The sequence below is a fragment of the Podarcis erhardii genome (assembly GCF_964252035.2).
Source record: "Podarcis erhardii genome assembly, chromosome: 11".
Classification (NCBI taxonomy): domain Eukaryota; kingdom Metazoa; phylum Chordata; class Lepidosauria; order Squamata; family Lacertidae; genus Podarcis; species Podarcis erhardii.
Genome location: NC_138501.1, coordinates 30,408,015 through 30,426,950, shown reverse-complemented (window position 1 = coordinate 30,426,950; position 18,936 = coordinate 30,408,015). Strand labels below are relative to the sequence as shown.

Here is an 18,936-nt window from a genome sequence, read left to right as displayed (position 1 = left end):
GGCCGAGGGAGCCGGCGTACAACTTCTGGGTCATGTGGCCAGCATGACTAAGCCGCTTCTGGCGAACCAGAGCAGCGCACTGAAACGCCGTTTACCTTCCCACTGGAGCGGTACCTATTTATCTACTTGCACTTTGACGTGCTTTTGAACTGCTAGGTTGGCAGGAGCAGGGACCAAGCAACGGGAGCTCACCCCATCACGGGGATTCGAACTGCTGACCTTCTGATCGGCAAGTCCTAGGCTCTGTGGTTTAACCCACAGCACCACCCGTGTCCCTTTTATGAAGGGCGATATATAACTTTAATAAACAAGGTGCTGAGTTAGTGACCCCAACTTATTATTTTATTATTCTCTATAACCTTCAATATTTTCCCCCAATATGATCTAATTTTATCACATCTCCATATACCTTTCTTTTCCATTTCTAACACTTATCAACAAGATTAGGAAAGATTTCAGCTAAACACTTGGTGTTTGGTACAAGCAATAAAGAATCTTGAATATTGTCAGAGATAATATAGAGATTAGAGGGGGGTGGTTGGTCTCTGTCATTCACCATCTGTGATAACTTTCTACACATGTTGCATCAAGCAGTAACTATTTTCCCCAGGAGGCTGAATAAGCTTGCTTGCAAGTTGTCTTCTTTGAGCAGATCTAAGTCTTTCCCTTATTTGTTTGGTTGCACAGTGTCCATTCATACATTTTGTTTGGAGCATCATAATTCATCCCAGAAAACACACCACGTGAAAAGCACGTTTCTAAGCCAGGGAGACGTTTTATTGGGTTGAAATTCTAACAGGGGAAAGGCTGGATCTACTCAGCCAGGAGAGCAGAGTGTATAGGCTTCAAAGTCCGACGGCTGATTTGGTTCAGCTTGAGCAGCTCCATGGGGCGCCTCTTTGTGCGCGGCGGCTGACACAGCAAGTCATCCAGAGTCTGAGAAATGGTCTGTCCTGAGGCTTTCAGCTTGGCGACGATTTCTTCAAACTGGACATGGAGAGTTGGGCTGTCTTCCAGCTTCTCTCTGGCTGTAGCCAGCTATGAGAAAACAATGGCAGAGAGATCAGCAACTAGAAGCAGAAACATTACCTTATACACACCCACACTACACCTCTTGACCTTCTTGGCTGATCAAAGATCAAAAAAGAGGGTACGATCCAGGGTGTGGCCAATCATCTTTGTGGGAGGGAGTAGACCCAGCTGTCTTGAACATATAAAACAATGGAAGCAGTGGGTTCCTGGACCCAGTGGCGTGTGGTGAATTTTTTTGTTGGGGGGGCAGTTAGGGCCAGAGGTGTCTGTTTGCGAAGGTGTTTTTTTGTGTGTGTGGGCTGACATCACGTGTGTGACGTTGTGATGTCACACAAGTTAGCATCACACCTCCTTCCCTAACCTGGGCAGAAGCTTCCTGGGCTTTGGGAAGGTGGCACCAGGGGAACATTTAGGGGCCTATTCTAGTCCCCCTGGTCCACTGACCACACACCACTGCCTGGACCCATGCCATAAGGTTAGGGAAACGTTATATTGGGTAGAAGTTCAGAATAGGGCATACAAGGGAACAAACATACAGCAAAGATGGAGATCCTGTGACCCTCCCCTCCATTTGTTGCTCGTCTACATCTCCAATCATTACTGGCCAATCGCCATGCTGGTAGGAGATGATGGGAGTTTGAGTCCAACAACATCTGGTAGGTCACTCATGGCCTGCCTCTGCTATGAAGACTGTTGACGGTCATCCACTGGCTTCCCCAGTACTCATCCACTTACCACTTCCATACAGAACTCTGGTTTTTTCACAAAACTTGAAACACTGGACTCTGAAGCCTTTTTCAGTCTCTGGACAAGGTCTTCCAGGTCACCAGTTGCAACCTGAAGAAGAATCTTGAACAAAACAAAACAAAACAAAACAAAACATTAATGAGTAAAGCTTTAATAAGCTCTGGATTAGGTAAAAACAGAACACGCCCCTGAAACCTGAAAGGTCAGAAGGATAGATTGTTTTCCCCACCAAACATACAGATCTTTTTTTCCCCTTCTGCCTTTCTAAGAGCCATGATGATTTGGAATAGTTAGTAAAAGGGACAGTGGAAACAGACAAATACTTTGCCCTTGTAGATAACACAATGGCCCAAGTGAAAGAAAATGATTTTTTAAATACTTGGTTTAAAAAAACAAAAACAAAAAACAAACCACTGGTAATGTTATTGTTTTATTCTTTTTGCATACCACTTTTACATTAAAGAGGCATATAAACGTTGTGGAATTAAAAAAAATAAAAGCATGAAAACGGCACATTCTCTAAGGAATCCCCCCTCCCCCAAATATTCTGTGAGGCTTCCCTGGAGAGGAAATGTGCCTAAATGAAATTAAATAAATTACTTCGAAGGAAAATGGCTTTGCATGCTGGATGTAGAGTAGTATGTTCTAACAAACCAAGCCAGAAGGATTATGAATTATATACTGTGGAGTTGGACGTGGGGATGCCTGGGAAAAGAAGAAGCAGGGCTTGCTACTCATTTGGCTAATTGCAGCCTGTTTACTCCAGTCTTCTGCTCACCTCACTCACTGCCGACAGCATACAGCCGATTTGTATTTTTCACTTTCATTTACTCATCCTTTCCTCAGTTTCCCATCCCCTCTGCCTTCCTCTTCCTCAGTTCTGCGCCAGCCACCACCTGAATCTGTTGCTCTATTTATTTCCCACATTGTGCCCCCTTCCTCTGACTACTATGCTCATGGGCTCCTTGCCCCTGAGAGTTTAAGTGCTACCATTGTCCCCTCCACACTTTCCTGTTACGGCCCCTCCTGTGTTACAGTTCACAGTTCCACTGTCATGGAATGTTTAGTTGACAACATGTTTGAATATATTCCGTAAGATCACTGAATTAACATCCATCAGCATCAGAGGCTTTGCATATTACAAGATAAAACTTTAAATCTTTGGTTATTTGTATGTAGAGGTGAGGAGGAGTAGCTAGGTAGCCGTTTATAACATACCCTTTCAATTTAGAGGGTCTGTCAAACAGCAATCCTAAAACCGTTTGGAAATAATCCAGAAAACCCCCAAGAGAACTGGATTTTTTTCCAGAACAGCATCAAAAGAAATGGCATCTTGTGTGTCTAAAGTTGTTCAAAGCAGTGGACAACCTTCCTTTTTAATTTTAATTTTAAAAACCCACACATTTTTTATTAATTAGTATTATTATCATTAATTAACTAATTAAATTTCTATGCAGCCCAATGCATTTCCCATTCATGGCTCAGGAGTAACATACAAAATCCAGCAGACTTACTGTCAGATTAGTGCAAACTCTGCTTTCTGTGTTTATGATGTGAGAATAGAAGGAGCGAGCCCTGGAAATATCATTCTAGGAAGAATAAACAGAGACAATAAATCAAACTGTGCACGTAAAACAAAGCTGTGCTCAGCATTTCATTAAAGTTGGTATTATTAAGGACCTCACAGCTATACAGCACGTGAGCTTGGATTCTTTAAGATCTCTGACTGGGGACTGAGTATCTGATTTACAGAGAGACGGACTGACTGAGGTCCTTTGCCAGAATGCTTACAAAAATGGTACATAAAGGCCTCCAGGGGGCCAAATAAAGATGGCCCAGGGGCCACTTCTGATCTAGAGTGTGCCAGCTAGCCATCTGTTGTCGTTTGTTTTGTAACCCTTTCTTTTTATTTACTTTGAGTTTTCAAGCTGATGGGCTATATTAAATGCAGTTACAGTTTTGATTCCTATCCCAACAAAACGGGTACCGTAGGAAGCTCCCCCCACTCCCCCCTAGATAGTCTAGAAAATGATGTATGATGCATATGACATACCACAATTGTTTATGTAGTACCAGTGTATTCAAGTTTCTCTAGGAATGGGGGGAGAAATGGGTCCAGGAAACCAGAAAGCCAGGAGTGCATGTTATTGTTACATGCAGAGACTCCAGGAACCCTGACAATAAATCAAAACCATCCAGTACCTGTTTCAAAGCAAATACTACTGCAAAGTAGTAAACTCTTCTTGATATATTAACTCCTTTGAGCTGCCCATCTTCAAGTAACGTAGTAAAAATTCTTCTGGACTCCGAGTTGTTCTGTAGAATAAAAGATTTCAATGCATTAATGACTCACAGTTCAGATCCACGGGATGAAGAAACCGCCCTACTGCATGAGAGCCAACAGTTAAGGTACTGTGAAGCTTTCCAGAAAGTTTACACTAGACACACATGCAGCCCACTGATTACAGAATTTGAAAATGCGATACTTTTTAGACTCCAATGCCAAAAGTGATGAGCATTCCATCCTAAAGTTGCATGAGGTGGAATGATGGGCTGTGGAAGTTTTAGCGCTTCTTTAGACTTGGAATAGAGGGAAGAAGGCACTTCCAGATGCAGAAAGGAACATATATATGTGTCTTTGTGGAATGTAAGCTTTATTTACTAGTACGAGATATAGATGTTTATGCATACTAGGGATTAGCTCCTTACATAAAAAGAAAAAGGTGAACGCAACAGATTCTATTAACCATGCCTACATAAACATTTTAGAGTAAGTGCATCTGAGCCCAGGGGGTAAACAGGAATGTGCTCTTGTGCATCACAAGCTTTATTCGTGAAGTAGTGAATAAATATCTGGACATGCATCTCATGCACTTTTCTTTTGCCTCCCAATCTTTTTTTAATTTTTTTTTATTAATTTGGTAAACACGGAATGTCTCCCAATTTTAAAATGTTTATAAGAACATAAGACCAGCTCAATGGCCCATTTAATTCAGCATTCTGTTCTGACAGTGGCTAATCAGATCCTTAGAGGCAGCCCAGGACCTGAATGCAACAGCATTTGGTAAGTTTAAATGATCTTAAAAGCTTCCTGTTCTAATCAAAGCCTCTTGGTTGAAACATAACCCTTTGCCACTTATTTGGTTGTAAACCATAATCTCTTTAGTCAAGAGCAGTCTTATTATCAACTGCTGGTTGTCATTTTTTTCATTATTTAACTGTATTGGTTGTGCATGCCCTCACTTAAGTTGCCGTAAGTGGTGCGTGCTTAAAATACGAGATATAAACTTACTAAAAAAGTTGTTAAGACTCTTGTGTGTCTGATACCCAGGCCAACTGCCTGCCTGGATGAGGTTGCAACCCCTCTGAAGGAGCAGGTATGTAGTCTGGGGCTATTCCTGGATACACCTTACTCATCAGAGACGCAAATGACCTCTGTGGCTATGAGTGCCTTTTACCAGCTTCACCTGGCACATCAGCTATGGCCATATCTGAATCAGGAAAGTCTGGCCACTTTAGTCAAGGCACTGGTGACCTTGAGACTGGATGACTACAATTTGCTCTATGTGAGGCTGCCCTTGGAACTGGCAGCTCCAGCCAGTTCAAAAGGCAGCAGTTAGACTGCTGATGGCTGACAGCATGCAACACCTCTGCTAAAACATATGCCCGGCTGGACCAAATTTAGGGGTCTTGTATTAATACAAGGGCCTTAAATAACTTGGCCTCTGCTTTACATTAAGGGCCACCTGAGAAGAGCAGTGAGTTGTTCTCTGTGGTTCAGAAGTCCAACGAGTTTCAACCAGGAGTCAATAATTTAATGTCACTGGTCCCATGCTATGGAATACTCTTCCAGCAGAGTTTTGACCATCATCCAAACCGATAATTTCCATTTATCTATTGAAGACTGCCTACAGGCCTATAGAGTTGTTTAAACTTTCTCAGGGTGAGCCAGTCATGCTTATGGTTATTATTTATGTATTGTTTTTAATATTAGATTGTTTTACGGTGCCTGACTGTACACTGACTCCATATATTACATTCATTATTTTTTGGAAATAAATATAAATCAATAAGTAATATTCCAGAAAGAAAAGAAAAGAAAACCACCTTTAGGTTTTACAGCATTTCCAATATTCATCTTTCTTGTATTAAAAAACCCTAGAAGCAACTCTTTAACACAATGTGTTCTTACCAGCTTGTAGCATATCGCAACTGCGAGCAAATAGGTATCACTGCTGAATTTGACACCTTGTCTCTTCATTTCCAACAGCACTTCCAGAGCACCTGTCAAACAGACTTTCAGTTATTGTTACTTCCATCATTTTCTGATTAGCGTATTAACTGCTAATTAATAACACTTCTGAGAACCCTAAGCAGAGTTCTGAAAAATAATTATCATTCGTAAAAAAACCAAAACTTTGCAGATGAGATGCATAGCACTTTATATAATCCACTTGCTAAGGCTATGCAAATTTAACGAAAGTTTTATAGTATGTGCAACCAAAATAGGGGAAAATCCTAGGAATCCTAGAAATCCTAGGAATACCAATTTTCACTGATTAAGTTTTTAGCAATTGTGATTTTGACAGAACAAAATGCCATACAAACAATACGCTTGGAGTTGAATCTAACTAAATCATTGCACACATAGAACAATTTGTGCAAGCACAACCAAATTTCCCTTCCCTCCCACAAATCTGCACAAAGGCTGGGGGAAGCCCTGGAACTGATTTTAAGGGTGCACGGGAGTGGAATGATTTAGCTGGATACAATGGTTTCATCCTAACACACCTAAAGCAGCACACACAAATTAGGAAAGGTGGTCAAGGGCCTTTTTAGACTGTCATAGGTTTTAGCGCATTAAGGCTACAGTCCTACCACTTGCTTCCAAGTGGACAGACATAGAATTGTACCAGTGATAAGTGACAAAGATTATAACCTCCCTCCTGCCCCCAACCCAATGATAGCAATGGTTTTTAGCAACTAGCATGGCATGTTCTGGGAAAGGATCCATTTCGAATCACTCATGGTTATTTGAAGAAGAAAACTGCACATTTTACACAAGCGCATCAACCTCTCATCAAGGACATGATGTGCATGTTCTTCGTACAAGGAAGTTACGGTGGCCAGAACTGTGTCCTGTTTGCAAAGAGTCCAATGCAGTAGTTCTGAAGCTTTGGGAATTTGTCTCCAAAAAGCTCCCTCCCTGTTGTCTTCTGGAAGACAGATTAAGGGAACAACCCTACTCACAAGACTACCTCCGAGGCCGGACTCCCTCGGAAGGTGGTAGACTCTCCCTTTATTGGAGGTTTTTTTAAAACAGAGGTTGGATGGTCATCTGTCAGGGATTCCTTCGCCTTGCAGCGGGTCGGATTAGGTGACTCTTTGGCTCTACAGTTCTATTATTTTATAAGAAGCTGGCATCAAGCAAGCCAGGATAAGTAAAACTGGCATACCAGGTCCAAACTATGTTTGGCAACAGGCTGCTGCTGCTCTGCCTAAACCAGGCAGAGGGAAAACAAGCCTCCTAAATAGTGCTCTCTGCCAGGTTGCCAGGTCATGTGACTGAGCTGAACAGGCTTAGCCTAAGCCCCGCATTCCCACCCCCACCATGCCCCCACCACACTCCCTTTTGGGGATTTGCATCAGCCTCGGCCAGATGAACCCCAGCTGAGCTGGGATGAGCAAATTTCACTGGCAAATCACGCATCATCAGCTGGGCATCATCACTGGGGACTTAATGCCAGCTGAGCATGGAATCAACCAGCTAAGCTTGAGATCTGTTGCATCCTAAGCAGCTCATTGCAGTGGATCTCGCCATAGGATTGCTCCCTAAGATGCTTCTGATTAAGAAAACCTTCTGCCACTGAGCTACTGATTTCTTTTGTTCTCTACTGTTTTTTCCCTGATGGTTGTTGTAACTGTACTTTAAAATTGGGGCTTTGGTTTTTATTGTTTTGAAAATACGCACAAAGCTCTGAGATGTTATGAAAAAAGGAATATGATTTTAAATAAACACCCCCCCCCAGCATGCAGCTCCTTTGTATATGTGCTTCCTCAAAAGGTTGGTGGCATTTTCTCCCAAGTCTGTGTACGGATTGCAATAGTTAGATTGCAATCCTATGCACATTTGCCTAAAAGTTAACTCCACTGAACTCAAAGGATCTTGTCTCCAAGTAGACAAGTAGATCATACTGCACATGTGCGAGATGGGCTGGGGGTGAAAATATGTGGTGTTCAGAAAATATAGCATGTTTTCTTGCAGCGATTAAAAAATTCCCAGGCTCATGAAAGACGACTGCTTGGCTGAGAGCAAAGGTAGGAAGTTAGAAGATGAAAAAGTGTTACCAAAAAAGATCCATAAAAGCCCTAATCATGAGTTGTATGATTACATTTGATGAGAGAGATCAAGTGCTCAATGAGTACTCTTCAATTATATTTGCAAAATGTGTTTCAGCTCTTTTAACACCCATGAGTGATCACATCAGGCTTTGCCAGCTCAAAAGATCAACCAATTCAGTGTCAATTATAGCACTTTAATATTCTATTTTTTCCACATCAGAAAGACAGTTTCGCTGTCAATAATATATTCCTTTTTAGGGATCTTACGCTACTTACTTTCATAATGACCTTTTGTAAAGAGCAGATCCATCAAAATATTGAATGATGAGCTTTCTGAAAAGAAGCCGTGCAAAGCCTGAAGAATATAAAAAACATCAGTTTGGGACAACCCACAGATATTGGTTATATCAACACCCAATTAATAGTTCAAACTGAAGCCACTGAACCCTCAAAGCTTGGGAGGCAAAATTAAGGGTCTTAAAATTTCATTTTCAAACGCCTGACAGTTAGCATTCTATTAAGGCCTGTAGGAGACAACAGCTTCAAAACAACAACTTTTTTTAAAAAAACTTCCCCCCTCCCATTTAATTAATGCAAACCTTTAAATTTCTTTTTCATTTATCTTGTTTCTCTTTCTTCTTTTAACTTTTTAAAAAATTCTCCTTTGATCTCACTCTCTTCATTTGTGCTTTTTGAATAAAGATATCTGCTTTGGTTAAAAAATAAATACTGCAAATCTTTTGCTAAATAAACAACAACAAATAATATTTAGCACTTCCTCCAGCCGTCAGGATTAGCTTTCAGAAACCACAAAGCTCTAAAGCCTAGAATCATAGAATCATAGAGTTGGAAGAGACCACAAGGGCCATCGAGTCCAACCCCCTGCCAAGCAGGAAACACCATCAGAGCACTCCTGACATATGGTTGTCAAGCCTCTGCTTAAAGACCTCCAAAGAAGGAGACTCCACCACACTCCTTGGCAGCAAATTCCACTGTCAAACAGCTCTTACTGTCAGGAAGTTCTTTCTAATGTTTAGGTGGAATCTTCTTTCTTGTAGTTTGGATCCATTGCTCCGTGTCCGCTTCTCTGGAGCAGCAGAAAACAACCTTTCTCCCTCCTCTATGTGACATCCTTTTATATATTTGCACTTGGCTATCATATCACCCCTTAACCTCCTCTTCTCCAGGCTAAACATGCCCAGCTCCTTTAGCCGTTCCTCATAAGGCATCGTTTCCAGGCCTTTGACCATTTTGGTTGCCCTCCTCTGGACACGTTCCAGTTTGTCAGTGTCCTTCTTGAACTGTGGTGCCCAGAACTGGACACAGTACTCCAGGTGAGGTCTGACCAGAGCAGAATACAGTGGCACTATTACTTCCCTTGATCTAGATGCTATACTCCTATTGATGCAGCCCAGAATTGCATTGGCTTTTTTAGCTGCCGCGTCACACTGTTGGCTCATGTCAAGTTTGTGGTCAATCAAGACTCCTAGATCCTTTTCACATGTACTGCTCTCAAGCCAGGTGTCACCCATCTTGTATTTGTGCCTCTCATTTTTTTTTGCCCAAGTGCAATACTTTATATTTCTCCCTGTTAAAATTCATCTTGTTTGTTTTGGCCCAGTTCTCTAATCTGTCAAGGTCGTTTTGAAGTGTGATCCTGTCCTCTGGGGTGTTAGCCACCCCTCCCAGTTTGGTGTCATCTGCAAATTTGATCAGGATGCCCTTGAGTCCATCATCCAAGTCGTTGATAAAGATGTTGAATAAGACCGGGCCCAAGACAGAACCCTGTGGCACCCCACTTTTGGGGTTCCAACCCCTTTTTTCCAGCCTTTTGGGTTCCAACCTTACACCTCCACATTTAGAGAGAAAAATATAATGTTCATCACATTTCTCCAGATTTTATTCCTACCATTTAAAAACAATCCTTTGTAAGAATGGGAAAGATCCATGAGGGAAACGGGAATTTTCTTTCCACTGCAGCACAAGCTGTTTGCTTGTTTATTCATATTACATGATGGCATGTAAACCATAGCAGAGGGTTCCCCCGCTCCACAAATGGGTGTTCATGGGTCCACAGAGGGGGAGTGGGAAATTTGCATTCCTTGGCCTAATTTCATGCATGCAGGGGGAGTGCAGAGGGAGAAAAGGAGGGTGGGAGGAAAAAGTCATTGAAAGGGGTGAGGGAAGTGTAATCAGTTCGGAACTCTGGTAAGAGCAAAGTGACCCTCTCCCAGAAGCCTCTGTGCTTCTTATTTATCTACTGTATTTTTCGCTCCATAAGATGCACTTTTTTCCTCTTAAAAACTAAGGGGAAATGTCTGTGCGTCTTATGGTGCGAATGTGTGGTCCCTGGAGCTAAATTGTCGGAGTGCGGCACGCTCCTGAGCTGCTCTTTGGGGCTGGCGGGGGAAACCCGGGCTTCCCCCTCCAGCCCCGGGAGCAGCGGGCAGGCTGTGCGCAGATGTGCACTCCTGAACTGCTCTTTGGAGCCGGCAGAGCAACCGGGCCTTCCCCCTCGAGCCCTGACAAGCTCTGGGAGCAGTGGACAGGCTGCACACGGCCTGCCTGCTGCTCCCCGAGCTGCTCTTTGGGGCTGGCGGGGAAAACCCGGGCTGTGCACTGTGCAGTGCTCCCTCTGGCTGTTTTAGCTTCTGCCTTAGCAGCGCAAAGCCTCCGCAGGGCAGTGGTAAGCCTTCATCCCGCTGCCCTGCGGAGGCTTTGCGTGGCTATCCCTGGCTTTTGCGGGAGGTGGGGGAAGGGACAGAGCGCGAGGCTTGCACCGATCCCACTTGCTCTCCTGGCTTCAGGGATAGCCCTGCAAAGCCTCCTGAGCGAAGAGGGAGGAGCGCTCAGGAGGCTTTGCGTTGCTTTCTTATTTCTTGTTTTCCTCCCCTAAAAACTAGGCGCATCTTATGGTCCGATGCGTCTAATAGACCGAAAAATACGGTATATACTTTTCACAGCTACCAATGGATTTAAGGGAGCTGGTATAGGGAAGAGTTCCCACTGGACTAGAGAAGAAAAGAGACGGGTGTGTTTCTGAATTCTACCTGGTCTTTGATGAGCTCCAGTGCCGTTGCTTCAAGATTCATTTCATAACACAGCCTCATAAAAAGAGGACCAAATTTGAAACCACCAAAGGCCACATTTTTGTTCTCAGCATGGTACCTGTAGAGAAGACATGGAATTTGTTGTGTGTGTGGCAATCTAGTTTTAAAGAGCAGATAAATGCAGAAACAAGGTAGTCTTAATGAAAGGAACCTACATGGACAGAGTTACTTGCTGCCTGCTTGTATGTGACTAGAAAACCAATCAGAGCCACTGCACAGAATTACCATGTGATGCAACATAACAAAGAGGAGAAATGATATCTTTCAAGATCAGGCCCAAAACATTTTGGCACCCGAGGTGAACAACAAAACGGCACCTCCTTCCCCACCAGGGAAGAAGGGGTTAGTGAAGAGCTACATCAGAAACAAGGGGGGAGTGAAGATCTGCTGCTCCATATAGCCTGCCGCCTAAAGCGGTTGCCGTACTTTGCCTCAAGGGTGGGCCAGCCCTGTTCAGAATTAATCCTTTGCTCTGTCATAGGCATAATACTAATTTTGGAAGATGGCACGGGATTCTAATTAATTATCTTCTTCTAGTCAGTATTTCGTGTTTCATAACATCTACTTGCAGATTGAACAGTAATTCTGTTCCCAATTTGTTGTTCTTCATTGACATCAGAGGCATTTATTGGCTGATTCAACCTAATCAACTTGATTAACTTTATGATAAAAATTGCATTTGCTTCACAGCAACAGCATTTCAGGATGATAAACCTGGATAGGCAGCCACAAGCAAATCATGTTACTTTACTTAGCTTTAAATGCATTTGCCCAGTGGGTACTAGTCAACAAAATATTTCTGCCAGCACACTGGGATCCCTGTATGCATGCCCTATGCCATCTCAATTTTGTTCTGGAGGGTTTTAAGGGGTACAAGGGGGGAGGAGATCATGCTGTTGCACAAGTACAAAGCTTTGCACTGATGGAAAGTCCACTTTAGTGCTATGTTGAATACAACCCAATGACCTCAGGCATGGACTGAAAACTTTGAAGTGTAACTGTATAAAGGCTGATCCTGTTAAAAATATCAAAGTTCCCTACTAACTGTCGCATGGTCCAGGATATTCTGGACTAAAGGAAATGCAAAAGAAGGAACTAGAATCTCTTCTTCTGAATTTTACCTGTATATCACCCTCTTGACTATTTCCACTTCATCTTTCGTCTGGCACAAATGCAGCAACAATTTCAATTCATCTCTGAGAATTAGCATATTTTTCGCTAACTTGTCTTCAATAGTTTTGAAATATGTGTCTGAAACAGAATTAATAGAATATATTTATTTGTATTTAGGTTATATAGAAAAATCGTACTGTCAGTTTACATGCCTTGTCCCAGTTACGGTAGTCATGGCCGGATTAGTTGTACGTAGAGCATATTGGGTTTCCCACCCACCCCCACAAAAACTTCTGCCCTCACACATCACATTGCAATAGCTTTGCCCTTAAGCAGTGATCATCTACTGGGGGCAAGTCTAGTGCCTGGACCCTAGTGCCTGCATGATGCCCAGGAGGGAGATGAACCCTTGCTCCCCAGCCAACCACAAGGGACATTTAGCACATACCGTATTGACCCAAATATAAGCCACACTTTTTTTCCAAATTCCTACTGTGAAAAGTTAAAGTGCAGCATATAGTTGGAACCAAGCGCTGCGTGCCCATCTCCTGGCACTACCGCCCTGAACAGGGAGGCAGGCACACAGCACGCTCAGAACTGAGTGCCAGTGCCACCTGCCCTCCCATCCCCTGTTCAGGGCGGCAGTGCCAGGAGGCAGGCTGCATCTGCAAATAAGCCTTTAATTTAAAAGGTGTGACTTATTTGCGGGTACGTCTTATATTCGGGCTAATACGGTATTTGCTCAAAACAAAGATAGAAGCTGCACTTTCCCACAAAAAGCATGCCCTCTTTTGAGAACATGTTTTGTTTTTATTGTCCGATGTTGTTCTGGCAGGGATGTAGTCCAGAAGTTGATGGACTACAATTCCCATCATCCCTGACTATTTGGCCCTGCTGGCTGGGACTGATGGAAGCTGGAGTCAAACAAATACCTAGAGGGACACGGATTCCCCATCCCCACACTACAGTATTACTGTGATGTTAAAATACTCCTAATAAATAAATAGACGTTTGAGCATACACCAGTCACGCCAAGGACAGAGAGCATTACCAAACACCAGAGAATTCCTCGGTGTACAATAACTATGAGAAGCCTCAATATGGCTTTTGCTCTGACCCTGTGATGACTAGCAAAACCGTATCTGATAAGCCACTGATTGCCTTTAAGCTTTGCAACATTAATTTGTGAATGGTTAAGTAAAGCATACACATCAGGGGTGGGGAATTGGAGGCTTTCAGGATGTTGTAGACCCACAGCATCTGGGAAACTATGGGTTCCCCACCTCTGGTATACACGAAAGGGCTACCTTACTTTTTTCTTTCTCTCTTAAGATTTTTATTAGGTTTTTTTCATGATACAGTACAGAAAACTAATGTAAATTAAAAACAAAAGCAGCTACAAAAAATAAGGGTACAGAATCCTCTCGTAAAGGTTGTTACCACCCACAGAAGGTCACAGCTCTCACCTGGGATCTTTTCTTTCTCCCCCCAGCCTCTCATCCTGGGAGACCAACATTTCCCTGAAGGGCTTACCTTTCTCGCCATATAGTTTATATCCCACTTCCAACTTATGTTGCTGAAATGCATGTAATTGCAAAACATCTTCTGTTAACAAATAGCGTTTGGCTGAAAATGAAAGGGAGGAAAAGAGAGATATTCAGAATACACCATACATTTAAGATTTCAATAATAGTATCTATTTAAACCTTAGGCTGTGTAAAGGAAGTGGATGCTTTGTACTGCGTATCAGTTTCAGAAATGCTCATACTTTCACCTACTAACATAAAGGAGAATGGTGGGGACTCACATCCCTTATGCAGATATAATATTCTTCTACTCAATGACTGTAAACGTTCTCTTGTAATATTTGGATAAGCTTAGAAAGTCTGCTCTAACCCATAAAAGCACACGACACAATAAATATCTGAATATCTGAAGAAGTATGCATGCACACGGAAGCTCATACCAATAACAAACTTAGTTGGTCTCTAAGGTGCTACTGGAAGGGAATTTTATTATTTTTTATTTTGTTTCGACTATGGCAGACCAACACGGCCAGCAACCCGTAACAATAAATATGTTTGCTTTTCTGTATTTTTATTTCTCAGGTGCAGACTTATATTGACTGATGCCTTCCTATCCTTCCTCACTTACACCTCCTGCTTTGCCCGTTTCACCTCACAGCACATGCCTTTTGAAAGTCACAGCTGAAAAGCACCCCTCTCTGCAGCTCCTGTTCTGCAAGGTAAGTAGGCCTGCTCCAGTTAGAGGATTCCCTTGCTAACTGTTAACTAATTCAATAACTTGTCTGTTTGAAACAAGATGTCACAGACTGGACATCACGGACCAAGGAGGTACACCTATAATTAGCTACCACCATCACCATCAAGTGATCATAAGCAAGCATTAGCCCTCGTAAGCCAGAACAGAAAAGTATAATAGTGCACAGGGCTAAAAACAGAAGCTTAGAATCATAGGCTTGAGGAGTTGGAAGAGACCACGAGTTCTAGTCCAACCCCCTGCAATGCAGGCAGAAGGGGGAAAAAGGTATGCTGAGTAGACAGATGTGGTTCTACTCAGAGCAGAGCCATCAGGTCATAGCCAATACTGCTGCTCCACTAGCTCAGCAGGCTTTTTCAGCTAACACTGGATACGACTATGTATCCTATACTAGCCTTGAAAATGTTTTTACTTTTCAGTTGCTTCAGAATGTTTCATGGGCAGCAACTAGCGAATGCAATACAGTAATTAAATATGCTTATGCACATGCAGAGGTTTATTGAGAAATAGCGTGCTCCAACACTCAACAATGTCCCCTTCTGAATTCACTGGGAAAGGCAGCAGCATTTATTTCAAATGCGTTAAAACTCTTCTCAAATACAAAAACATGCTGGGTTAAGTTATTTGCGGCTATCCCTGTTATAATAATTTAATAATAAATTATTATTTGTACCCCGCCCATCTGGCTGGGTTTCCCCAGCCACTCTGGGTGGCTTCCATAGAAACCAAAAATACAGTAAAATATCACAGATTAAAAACTTCCCTGAACAGGGCTGCCTTAAGATGTCTTCTGAATGTCAGGTAGTTATTTATCGTTTTGACATCTGATGGGAGGGCGTTCCACAGGGTGGGTGCCACTACTGAGAAGGCCCTCTGCCTGGTTCCCTGTAGCTTTGCTTCTCGCAATGAGGGAACCGCCAGAAGGCCCTCGACGCTGGACCTCAGCGTCCGGGCAGAACGATGGGGGTGGAGACGCTCCTTCGGGTATACTGGGCCGAGGCCCTTTAGGGCTTTAAAGGTCAACACCAGCACTTTGAATTGTGCTCGGAAACGTACTGGGAGCCAATGTAGGTCTTTCAAGACCGGTGTTATGTGGTCTCGGCGGCTGCCCCCAGTCACCAGTCTAGCTGCCGCATTCTGGATTAGTTGTAGTTTCCGAGTCACCTTCAAAGGTAGCCCCACGTAGAGCGCATTGCAGTAGTCCAAGCGGGAGATAACTAGAGCATGCACCACTCTGGCGAGACAGTCCACGGGCAGGTAGGGTCTCAGCCTGCGTACCAGGTGGAGTTGGTAGACAGCTGCCCTGGATACAGAATTGACCTGCACCTCCATGGACAGCTGTGAGTCCAAAATGACTCCCAGGCTGCGCACCTGGTCCTTCAGGGGCACAGTTACCCTATTCAGGACCAGGGAGTCCTCCACACCAGCCCGCCCCCTGTCCCCCAAAAACAGTACTTCTGTCTTGTCAGGATTCAACTTCAATCCATTAGCCGCCATCCATCCTCCAACCGCCTCCAGGCACTCACTCACACAGGACCTTCACCGCCTTCACTGGTTCTGATTTGAAACCGAGGTAGACCTGGGTTTCATCTGCATATTGATGGACACCCAGTCCAAACCCCCAGGTGATCTCTCCCAGCGGCTTCATATAGATGTTAAAAAGCATGGCGCCTTTTCACTTTCTCTCTGCCGCCTGATGGAAGATCTCTGTGGATCTCATAGGCTGTACACACTCCACGCAACAGGCTCCAATGCAGTCGTCACATAGGGCTAGTTACAGGTAGGTAGCTGTGTTGGTCTGCTGTAGTCGAAACAAAATAAAAAAATACCTTCCAGTAGCACCTTAGAGACCAACTAAGTTTGTTATTGGCATGAGCTTGCACACGAAAGCTTATACCAATAACAAACTTAGTTGTCTCTAAGGTATCACTGGAACGAATTTCTAAATTTTGTCTCCTAGGGCGTTCCACATTCATCCCTGGGATGAGAGAAGAAAAGCCCGGCGCTCGAAACACGCGGAGCGCAACCACGCAGCTTCTCACATCCTAAAGGACCTTGGGTTGAGCACATCAGGCCTTTCCTGCGACGTCACGTTCGGGACTGCAACCCCCAGCGTGCACCATTCCGCCACGGTAAAATAAACTTTGGCTTATGGCGCCGCAGTGGACGATGGGATATGCAGTCCTCCGATTACAAGGTCGGCTCAGCGCGTTCCATAGAGCCTCCCTTTCTCTCCCCTGCAGCCTCCCCACCTGTGGCCCTTCACGCACCTCCTTGCGGGCAGCTCAGGCAGCCGGCCGCGGCGAGCGTGCCCCGCATGCAGCGCCGGACGGTCTCTCGCAGGATTCCATTGGAACTGCCCACTGCCGCTGCCATTCTGTCCCCGGAACGTACCAAGAGCGGCCGCGGCAGGAGGGGCGCGCAGGGACCGCCCTCGCCGAATCTCCCGCGTCTCGCCAGCGGCTGCGCCGGCGTGCCGTCTAAACTCCTCCTCCCCCGTCGAAGAGGTGGTGCGGGCCGAGATGGCGGCGCCCGTCCTGAGGCGAGGGTTGCGGGTTGCGCTTCGGAGCTGGGCTGCGGCAGGTGGGTGTGGGCTGGGGGGCCGCCAGGCGGGTCTTTCGGGGACTGAGCTCCAGGGGCCCCGAGCGCAGCGCAGGGGAGGTCTGCGTGAGGCCAGGCTGCGCCCCGGAATGTGTTCTCCGTGCCCTCAGATATTGGAGCACATGGGCGTCAGACTTGCAGCAGCCTCCTCGCTTGACCTTCCTGCGCCTGAGTCTGAACGAGGCTGCTCGAGTTTAAACGGCTTTCGTGTCACTACAGCCTTTGCCGTTTTATATGTGAGAGTTTTCCCCCCTAGGGTTTCCGTGTTAGCTGCCAGAGATTTCATCCAGCGCTGCGAAGGATTCATGGTTATCAATGGAGCCCTGAGGTCACTTCTGGGGCAGCTTTTTGTATTGTGGCAAAAGGATTCCTGCACTGCAGGGGGTTGGACTAGATGACCCTTAATGATCTTTCCCCAGCTCTACGGTTCTGTGATTCCATGACCCCCATCGTTTTACCACGTTGACCTTTTATGTAAGGGTACGGCTAACCCTTTGGTGTGAGAGCCACATTCATTTGGCCAGCCTTTTTGAGAGTTAGCAAAAGTGCTCTTGTATACATTTCAGCCAGCTGAGAAGGAGGGTTATCTCTCCCTCCTCTGGTCAAATGATCTATCTGTTGACCACTTGGCATTTCCATCAAGGCTCGTGGTTGCCCTCCCTCCATGTGCTCTCTCTCCCTCTGTGTGTGTGTGTGTGTGTGTGTGTACACACATATATACATATATGCTGTCGTTGCCAAAATCAATGGGAACCTGGAGTTTAGAAAAATGTGCTTGGTGTTATTATGCCCTTCCTTTTTTACATCAATAGCATAGTGACTGTGGCCAACAAATATGTTTTTGGCCTTTTGGCTGCTCATTTTATACCTTTGACAACCTGGTGCCCTCCAGATGTGCTGGCTGGAGCTGATGGGAGCTGGAGTTCAACAACAACTGGAGGACATCAGGTTGACAAGGGCTATTTTCTTCTTGTATACATAAAACTATAAACCCATCATCATGTAGCCTCCATTGGGAGATGTGTAGTGCTGCATTATAATCCTGGATTTGCATAGAGTCAGAGCTAAGTCCCCGTTGGAGGATTTTTGTACAGCAAGCAGGCGAGACACAGAAAGGGAGAAAAATAGCTGTTTTCAACTTCATCCTCTTCCATTCCTTAACTGCCTCATGAGAGAGAGAAAGGATGTGGAATCCTCTAAATATTCTGTAGTACCTTTCCACAATGTACAGTATTTCCCTCTAGGGTTGAAGATGAAAGCTGGAGTTTTCCCATTCCCCACTTCCCTTGAACAAAGTGAGCCTTTGTTTTAACCTCTACTCTGGTTTTAATTTGTAATGCAATACTAATACTAATACTAATAATTTTTTATTTGTACCCCGTCCATCTGGCTGGGTTTCCCCAGCCACTCTGGGCGGCTTCCATAGAAACCAAAAATACACTAAAATATCACACATTAAAAACTTCCCTGAACAGGGCTGCCTTAAGATGTCTTCTGAATGTCAGGTAGTTATTTATCGCTTTGACATTTGATGGGAGGGCGTTCCACAGGGCGGGCTCCACTACCGAGAAGGCCCTCTGCCTGGTTCCCTGTAGCTTTGCTTCTCGCAATGAGGGAATTGTCAGAAGGCCCTCGGTGCTGGACCTCAGCGTCCGGGCAGAACGATGGGGGTGGAGATGCTCCTTCAGGTATACTGGACCGGGGCCATTTA

The 18,936-nt window shown here is 44.6% G+C and overlaps 2 protein-coding genes across 2 annotated transcripts in view; one reads left to right on the top strand and one right to left on the bottom strand.

Moving 5' to 3' along the window:
- Positions 1-755: 755 nt before the first annotated feature.
- On the bottom strand, positions 756-17,066 carry PTCD2 (pentatricopeptide repeat domain 2). The gene is made up of 10 exons (XM_081881256.1): positions 16,895-17,066; positions 13,878-13,970; positions 12,353-12,482; positions 11,172-11,289; positions 8,398-8,476; positions 5,972-6,063; positions 3,982-4,095; positions 3,294-3,368; positions 1,768-1,881; positions 756-1,038 (listed from the first exon to the last, which is right to left on the bottom strand). Exons 1-10 carry the CDS (start codon positions 16,998-17,000, stop codon positions 814-816), a joined length of 1,146 nt encoding a protein of 381 aa, XP_081737382.1. The 5' UTR covers positions 17,001-17,066; the 3' UTR covers positions 756-813.
- The window catches only part of MRPS27 (mitochondrial ribosomal protein S27), a 53,371-nt gene continuing 51,495 nt past the window's right edge, over positions 17,061-18,936 (top strand). Inside the window, exon 1 of the mRNA XM_081881240.1 lies at positions 17,061-17,207. Within this exon, the coding sequence (XP_081737366.1) occupies positions 17,147-17,207 (61 nt within the window). The 5' untranslated portion in view covers positions 17,061-17,146. The remainder of the gene's footprint in view (positions 17,208-18,936) is intronic.

What these genes read in the sequence shown, in the direction of transcription:
- PTCD2 (XM_081881256.1), bottom strand. Translation starts at nt 17,000, where the DNA reads ATGGCAGCGGCAGTGGGCAGTTCCAATGGAATCCTGCGAGAGACCGTC. An exon ending in TTGCGATATGCTACAAGCTG is followed by an intron (nt 4,096 to 5,971) that starts GTAAGAACACAT and finishes TTTATTCTACAG; the next exon opens with AACAACTCGGAGTCCAGAAG. An exon ending in GAGTTTGCACTAATCTGACA is followed by an intron (nt 1,882 to 3,293) that starts GTAAGTCTGCTG and finishes GTTTTGTTCAAG; the next exon opens with ATTCTTCTTCAGGTTGCAAC.